This window comes from Triticum dicoccoides, chromosome 4A (genome assembly GCF_002162155.2).
Source record: "Triticum dicoccoides isolate Atlit2015 ecotype Zavitan chromosome 4A, WEW_v2.0, whole genome shotgun sequence".
Taxonomy (NCBI): Eukaryota; Viridiplantae; Streptophyta; class Magnoliopsida; order Poales; family Poaceae; genus Triticum; species Triticum dicoccoides.
The window spans coordinates 751416343-751425641 of NC_041386.1; the positions used below are offsets into that span (position 1 = coordinate 751416343).

The 9299-nt window shown below is 43.4% G+C and overlaps 1 protein-coding gene and 1 pseudogene across 1 annotated transcript; both read left to right on the forward strand.

Moving 5' to 3' along the window:
- Positions 1-398: 398 nt before the first annotated feature.
- On the forward strand, positions 399-1381 carry LOC119288462 (wall-associated receptor kinase 2-like). Its single transcript, XM_037568077.1, has one exon. It carries the CDS (start codon positions 419-421, stop codon positions 920-922), a length of 504 nt encoding a protein of 167 aa, XP_037423974.1. The 5' UTR covers positions 399-418; the 3' UTR covers positions 923-1381.
- A 127-nt stretch (positions 1382-1508) lies between these two features.
- On the forward strand, positions 1509-5920 carry LOC119288461 (annotated as a pseudogene).
- The last annotated feature ends 3379 nt before the right edge of the window (positions 5921-9299 follow it).

The window sequence follows — 9299 nt, forward strand, 5'->3', positions numbered from 1 at the left end:
AATTTTTTGTGCTCCAGATGACTTATCTTACTCTGGTGCCCTTTATAATACAAGTTTACTTATGTTAACACTGATATTTATTTGGCGATCTAAGCTCTAGATGTAGAACTTATCTAGGCAATACATTCCACACTCCTGGTTATGAGATTTCTGTTGTCAATTTATTCTGGAGCAGTAGCCAACCGAAAAAATAGATTAATTCTAGTAGTACTTTCTCTTTCCGGAATTACTTATCACTCAAATAGATGTAGTTAAACATAATTCAGTGCTAGATATATCCATTTAAGCGACGAGTAACTCCGAGTACGAAATAAGAGATCGATTGTATTTCGAGTAGCATCACCAGGTGTGCGTACGTCTAGCTAGTTACTCCTTCATATACACTACATAACAGAGCAAGCTCAAGTTGCAGGAGAAGATGATCCTCCTCCTTTCCCAAAGGCCAAAGCCGAAAGCAAAGCTCCTCATGCCAACCGTAGTACCAGTACTGATGATGGCACTGCTGCTCCTCGTTGGAGGAGCAGTGGTCGCCGGTGGCCCAGGAGTCCTGCCCGGCTGCCCAGAAGCCTGCGGCAGCATCGCCATCCCCTACCCTTTCGGCATCGGCCTAGGCTGCTCCCGCCCGGGCTTCAACCTCACCTGCGACGAGAAGCAAGATCCACCCGCACTCTTCCTGGGCGATGGCATGGAAGTGGAAGCCATCTCCCTAGCGGACGGCACGGTGCGAGTCCGGACCCTGGTCAAGGATGGCTCCTTCTCCGTGAAGCCATCTCTCAACTCCAGTGGCTCGTGGTCCGGTGGCCTGACGGGCACCGGCGTGCGGCAGCTCGCCGTGTCCACCAAGCACAACATCTTCGTGGCCATCGGATGTAACTCAAGATGGCCCCGAAACCCGCGTCCCCGCGGGTTTTTACCCCATTAGGGGACGGGGATGGGCGTTTTTCTAGCCCCGTGGGGCTGCTGTTGGGTAAAATGTAAAACCCGGCATGTTTCGCGGGTTCACACCCGTTTCATCAATACCCGAACCCAAAATCCGGCCTACCCGCGAAAATACATTACACACGTATTGGGTCACGCAGCCTGGACTCACATCGGCCCAACCATCTGCAGCGTCCGAGCCCCCAGCCTCAAATCCACTCGATGCACCCCAGCCTTGCTAGTTCTCGCCACCACACGGGCACCGCTCCCTCGATCCCATCTCGCACACCACACCAAAACCTAACCCTAGCGATCCCGTCACTGGCGCCCGACCTTGGCTCGTTCGATCCAATCTCATAGCCGCCGCCCCACCACTTTCTTCACCGGCGTTCAACCGAGCCGCGTCCCTCCAGGATCCACGCCTCCTCTCATCCCCAAGGACCATGGTGGCTGCTGCACGTCACAAAACAGGAGAAAGGGCGCCGCCGCTAGTGCCGGCCTCCGTCGCCCGTCGCCCTCCTCTTTCTGCTACAACTCCACGCGGAGGTGGTGGAGGCAGAGCTGGTCGAGGCCTTGGTGGAAAAGGGGGCCAAGGGCTTTCCAATCTGACCTCGAAGCCTCCATCCAACTTCAACGTCCGCAAGAAGTTGAAGACTAGGTGAGCAGCCCGGTCTTGCACGATCTAAGATCGATTATGCTAGTGTGAATTTAGGGATTAGGCTAGCTAGGATTTGGTTTGAACTGTACGTATATTATCTCTTACTTATGGTGCGGCTGAGTGTGATGCCCAAAATATGCTCCTGTTTGTTGCTGAAATATGCTCATCTTGTTGAACAATGTATGCCCAAAATATGCTCCTGTTTGTTGCTGAAATATGCTCATCTTCGTTGTTGAAATGGGCTACAGTTGTGCTGAAATAGGCTTCTTTTAGCTGATGTTATTCCTGAGTATTGTGCTGAAATTTGATGTTGTTGTGCTGCTGAAATATACTATGTTGCTGCTGAAATGATATCATTGTTGCTACTATTTATCTTATGTTGCTGCCTCTGAAATATACTATGTATGTTGTTTAAATCTGCTGAAATGCACTTTCTATAGCTGTTGAACCATCTACTATTATTTTTTGTTGAAATTTGCTCAAGTTATGCTGCTGAAATGTGCTTGTTTTGCTGTTGAAATGTTATTCTTTATCGCCAGTATGTTTGTTTAAATATTTAGATTTTCTCGTGGGTTCCCCGAAACCCGATGGATTTAGGGGACGGGCGGAAAACTAGCCCCGCGCACGGTGATAAGGACGGGGACGGGTTTACGATTTTCTCGTGGGGATGGGTTTGAGAAGGCAAAACCCGATGGATTTCGTCCCCGTTGCCATCTGGAGATGTAACCTCATCGCCAACCTCGTTGGCGATCCCGACCCTGCAGCTGCGGGCAGAGGAGGCAATCGGGGTCCGGATCCCGGGTACGTCAGCGCATGCGCCGTGCTGCGTGAAACAGATGGTTCGTCGTCCTGGGGCACCACTTGCTCCGGCTTCGGATGCTGCCAGACGACCATCGGGCGGGCCTTATTACCCGCGTACGGGTTGCTGTTCAAGGATTTGGACCAGGCAAATAATGGTTCAGCGGCGGGGGCCTTCATACTCGATCGCGAGTGGTTCACCGGGACTAACGTATCCACGTCCACTCCCAACATGGCGGATGTCCATGTCTATGTCTATGGATATACTGATATTTATCCGCGTCCCAAGGTGCCCACCGTGCTGGAATGGTGGCTGGACGTAGAAAGAGACCGTGACTTACTCGTGTTGGATGATTCCCTTTCACGTCTGAGATGCAAAAGCTTGAACAGCTACCCTACCGACGTTTCCTATGGCTCAGGGGAGAAGATGGACGTTTACTATGGCTCAGAGGAGAACGTTACCATGGTAAGGTGCAACTGCTCCTATGGATACCAAGGCAACCCTTACATTGTTGATGGATGCCAAGGTACCACCACTCACCTCTCTCTTTCTTATCCTTCACCCACTTAGTTCTTTGTTATTCTACCTGCGTTGCTGTCCACTTTTGCACATCATTTAGGAGTTTATACGTACGTGAGTGAAATTCCTCTTATATATGCAGTTTAACATAGTATTAACACAAAGAGATCTCGTCTCCATGATACGGTCAACATCATGTTGTTCATAAAAAATTAATAGCCATGGTCGGCCTATATCGATCCCACATCTAATTAAGAACCAGACGAATCTTGAGGCAAGTTAAAGTGTTGCTCATCTTCCACCAAATACATGCCCGACTATTCTCCCCTCCATCTCCGGTGGCCTCGTCGGTTGGAGAACGGGGGGAGGAGGCCAGTGAGAAGATGTACAGGGTAGTAGTAGTTGTTGTTCGAGGTTTTGGCCTAGACATGCCGCTACGGGGCTGCTGCTATGTCGTCGGTGGAGTTTGTGAACCACTCCTAGCGCAGGGTGGTCGTCCTCCTCCTCGCCATCGTGCTCCCGTGGGTGGAGCTGGCGATGGCCAAGTGATTCGATGTTGGCCTGCTGAATAACAAGTTGCTTGGGTGGAGCTGTGCATCTGGAGCTGTCGCCATGGCGGTCAAAGGAAAGAGGAGGCTGGAGTGTTGCTCTGCTCAGATTGATCCATCGGTCCTTGGGGTTTGGAAGTTGTGTGGGCGTTCATGGATCCATCTTATGCCACTATATCGACCTCGGCCCTACACCACATAGGACTTCATACATAATTTTTGTGGCATACACCACATAGGACTATATATATATATCCACATACGTAGTTGGCTACTTAGCCAAATTAATGATCTAGAAATACAAGCACACCCTACACACCCATCGGCGCTATACACCCGTCCGCATGGATTATCTTGGTATGGACTTGGAAATCAACGTTAAAGGGCCAAAGGGTGACCAGCCAACTAGTAAGAACCTTAAGTGCATCTAAACTGTTTTTGCCGCCCTATCTGGTTTGTGGTTTTCTCATGTACCATGAATTTTAGTCTTTTCATTCATCGTTGATGCTTCAACTGCACTTTGAACATGTACCAGACAAACATTATTGCATTTTTTTATTTATGACATCCTTTTGCTATTGAGTTGTCTTTTAATGTTTTATATCCTTCCAGATATCGACGAGTGCCAACAACCAGCTTATCCATGCGTGGACGGGACAACTTGCATCAATATGCCAGGGACATACCAATGCCTAGTAAAGAAAGGTTTCATTAGCCTCTCAGGTACAAATACTTGAAGTATTTACAAAAAATGCATTTGCCGGTTGAGCTTTCTAAAATGAAGGAGAAAACAAAATAAAAATAAATAAATGAAATACAGAATATTAGGTGCTTCATGAACTAGCAAACCAAATGGTTGTGTTTGAAATGATTTCTTTACTTTCAAAATGATCCGATAAATATCGCCATAATTTTTTTATCATGATATTTTTGAGTATTCACAAATTTTCAGTTAAGTTATATTGATTCATATGGCATATATTGTATTATCAAACCTTAATCCATTATCTGCAGGTTTAATTACCATAGTGCAATTAGTGGTGGTTTGTGGTTACTGCTTTCATTTTTGAGCGTTGCAAAAATCACCAATAAACTCAAGCAACGGAGAGTCAAGAGGTCAAGACAAAAAAATTTCAAGAAAAACCGTGGGTTGCTTCTACAACAGTTAATATCTTCAAACAAAGATATAGCCGAGAGAACAAAGCTTTTTAGTTTGGAAGAACTGGAGCAAGCAACCAACAAATTTGATCATAATCGCATCCTTGGCGGCGGTGGTCATGGCATGGTGTACAAAGGCATCTTATTTGATCAACATATCGTGGCCATCAAGAAGGCCAAAATTGTGGTTCAGAGCGAAATCGACCAGTTCATCAACGAGGTCGTCATACTTTCCCAAACAAACCATAGGAATGTGGTGAAGCTCTTTGGTTGTTGCCTCGAGGCAGAAGTTCCTCTACTAGTATACGAGTTCGTATCAAATGGAACTCTCTCCTTCCATCTCCACGGACAAACTGGGAACCATCTGTCATGGCGAGATAGGTTGAGGATTGCATTGGAAACCACAAGGTCCATTGCGTATCTCCACTCTGCTGCTTCCATATCTGTATACCATAGAGATATCAAATGTGCAAACATACTACTTACTGATACTTTAACAGCAAAAGTATCAGATTTTGGAGCTTCAAGGTCACTTGCAATAAATGAGACAGGAATACTTACAGCAGTCCAAGGAACTTACAGTTACCTTGATCCTGAATACTACTACACTAGCCGTCTCACGGAGAAGAGTGATGTTTATAGCTTCGGTGTTATCCTAGCGGAGCTACTGACAAGGGTGAAACCTGTTTTTTCTTCTCATTCGTCAGAAAGGACAAGCCTAGCATCATATTTTGTGTCAATTATAAGAGACAACCGCTTGTTAGATATTCTTGATTCACAAATTGTTGAAGAGGGAGGGGTTGATGAGGCCAAGGTCGTTGCAAGACTTGCAGAAGCATGCTTAAGTTTAAAAGGTGAAGAAAGGCCTACGATGAGGCAAGTGGAGACAACACTTGAAGATGTGCAGAACTCAAAGGTCCATCTCAATTCTCAGATTACAAGGGTGAACCAAAATGCTGTAAATGATCTGTCATACAAGGGAAGCAAAGCCAATGATGGAACTAGACTGTACAGCTTGGAAAAAGAGTTCATCCAATCATCTGAAATTCCTAGATGATTTTACTGCTGTGGTGAAATTTTGTGGTTACTATTATTAATTTGGGAGCCATACTATAAATCAATAATAAATTATAAACTCTGGGTTAGAACCACGGTTCATTTATGGTATGTTTGGTTCAAATTTAGATTCTAAAAAAGCTACTTGTTAGTTGTGAACCGTAGGAAAGCAGCTATAAGTTGAGAACATGGAAAGTGTAATTATCATAGCATTACTTCTTCCTCGGTAGTCAATTAAGACTTCCATGTTACTATGCAGACTACATTAGTTCAGTAGAAATCCCACTAGAGAAGTACGGTATCTATTAATGGCCTCAAGTACAGGGGTTTGTATTATTATTATTATTATTATTATTATTATTATTATTATTATTATTATTATTATTATTAGAGTCAATTACACCACCGGTGCCACAACTTGACGCGAAAAGTCAGTTTAGTGCTACAACTTGCGGCATACATTGAATTGGTGTCATAACTTGGCTTTGATGTGCATATACGGTGCAAATCACGTTTCTATACAAACATGGTGCTGATTAGGCACGCCGATGTGTGCGACTGGACGTCGTGTGTCTGCTATTTGAGCAAGAAAAACCATCGGTATATTCTTTTTCTCATGAAAAAGCACCTGGTAGCGACCCATTTTTTCTCGCAGATGGGGCCTATTTTCGATCACGTGACCTGAGGCCAAACAAATACACCCAACATCATTACTTGTAAGTGGGCTGGAGTCCCAGTGACCCATTTACCGCCGGCCAAACAAATACACCCAACATCATTACTTGTGATTAACTGATACAAAAAGCATACAACCGTTCTGACTTCAGTGGGCTGGAGTCCCAGCGATCCATTTTACACCGTTATTTTTGTTAAAAAATACATGTAAATTGTAACCGCGCGTTAAAGTAAAATAAATTTAAAAATAACAGTGAAAACTTTCATATACTAATATTTTTTAACTCATGAACATTCTAAACTTTTATTAGCATTTATTGAAATAGAATATATATTTTATAAATTCCTAAAAAATAGTAACGTTGTTGGGTGGTGTGGTGGCCACTCACACATGGTGGCATGTGCTACATATCGCTGCTTGTAATCCCAGCCAACTATTTTTACATTATATGAATATATGTTTTTAAAGCATGAACACTTTTATATACTACGTGAATATTTTAAAACTTATTTAAGAATTTATGAAAATATATAGTAAAATAAAAAACATTCTTAAAGCATGAACATTTTTATACACAACATGATTCTTTTTAATAGTGAACATTTTTAAACTCTTATAAATACTTACTTTAAGAATGAAACTTTTGTAGTATATTACATAAATATTTGGATGAAACTGTGACCAATTTTAAACTTATATAAGAATTTACCGAATATATGTTCTTATTCAATATGCAAATTATTACATGAACAATTTTGTACTTCATAATTTGATATATGGATGAATACTAAATCCATACACGATTGTTTTATACATATATATCATTTATAATACACTATTATATTTTACATATATTCTATAAATTTTTGAAAAGAGAAGTGCAAAATGAGATGTAGGGACTGCAACCTAGTTAGCAGTCAAAAAATATACAGCAGCAGCATCCAGTTATTAATAAATGTGGCTGATTGTCAGGTGGTTATACTTGCGCTGCTGCTAGCTACAGGGCAGTTGTTTGAGTCCCTCACGTACCAATTTTTCATTTATTTGTGGGAGGCTGACAAGTGGACCCTTGCAGCCATGGCATAGTATTTTTCGTGAGAACAATATTTCGAGGTATATTTTTTGCAAAAAAGCAGGCCACACGTCCACTTTGCCGCTAGTCGTTGACAGCAGGCCCCGTGCCATGTTGGCGTGCCTAATCAATATCCTGTTTGTATAGAAACGTGATTTGCACCGTATATGTACGTCAAAGCCAAGTTATGGCACCAGTTCAATGTATGCCGCAAGTTTTAGCACTAAACTGATTTTTCATGTCAAGTTGTGGCACCGGTGGTGTAATTGACTCTTATTATTATTTTGCAAAAAAAGTACATTGGTTACTAGTAATTCAGGAGGAAATTGAGACAAGCAGTCGTGGCATAGTCTTTTTTTAGGGGAGGGAGCTCACCGACGGTGCTTTTTTTTTGAACATCAGTACAGACACAAGCGCTCATATACACGCGCATACACTCACCCCTATGAACGCACACACGCACACCCTACCCCTATGAGCGCCTCCGAAAGACTGAGCCGGCATATCATCTTGAGATTTACGAAGTCACTGTAGGCGCCTCGTCGTCGACGGCAACGTCTCCTCCCACTGAATGTGCATCGCCGGAAATCCTGAAATAAATCCAGGAATAAATGCGAGCACCAGGATTTGAACCCTGGTGGACTGGGGATACCACAGTCCCTCTAACCATCCAACCACAGGTTGGTTCGCACTCACTGACGGTGCTGTAACATTGAGGACTATGGTGTCCGTCGGGGAGCTCAGCGTACACAAGGATGACAAACTTCTATTCGGCCGGTCCAGTAGCTTTGTTCCTGTTGGTTCGCTTTATCTTCTTTTTTTCCCTTTTCATTTAATTTTATATTTTGTATATAACATATATTCCAAAAACATAATTTACTTAAATCTTTGAAAGTGTTCATCGCACATTTAAAAAATATCCATGCAGCATAAAAACTATTCATACAACTTCTAAAAAACTGTTGACGGTTTGAGATTTGTCTATTGTACTATAGTACCTCAGCATATGCACGTATACTGCTTTTTTATGGACCTAAGTACCCGACGATGTCATCGCGCATTAAAACTTCATTGTTCATGTAAGCACCCAAACAAATATTGCTTTTTTAGTTCTGTGAATAATGCACTAAGGGTAAAATTGTCTCTTGACATGTCAATTGACACCGTCAGTAGTTAAAATGGACGAAAGTGTCACAAAGGGAACATAATTTAGATTTTCTATTAGATAAGGAAGGAAAAAGTTTCAGTGTCAAATAGGAAACAACATTTAAAAAAGTTTTAAATAAGGAACTCTTTCTAAGACTAAGTATTATTTGTCATGATTTTTTGGGTGAATTGAAAATTTATTCTCATTCTTGGAAACATTTTTTGGTACGCAGATAATGCATACACGGTGCTTCTACTTTAGTGTTGGGGAACGTTGCAGAAAATTAAAATTTTTCCTACGGTTTCACCAAGATCCATCTATGAGTTCATCTAAGCAACGAGTCAAGGGAGAGAGTTTGCATCTACATACCACTTGTAGATCACGAGCGGAAGCTTGCCAAGGAGATGGTGATGATGGAGTCGTACTCGAACGTGATTCGGATCAGCGATGTCCTAGTGCTGAACGGACAGCACCTCCGCGTTCAACACACGTACGGGACGGGAGACGTCTCCTCCGTCTTGATCCAGCAAGGAGGAAGGAGAGGTTGAGGAAGGCAGCTCCAACGGCAGCACGACGGCGTGATGCAGTTGACGCGGCAGTATTCCGACAGGGCTTCGCCAAGCACGTACGGAGGAGGAGATGTGTTGGGGAGGGGAGGGGCTGCGCCTTGAGTTATGGTGTGTTGCAGCCCTCCCCTCACCCCTCTATATATAGGGGAAAGGGCAAGGGGGGCCGACCCTCTAAGGAA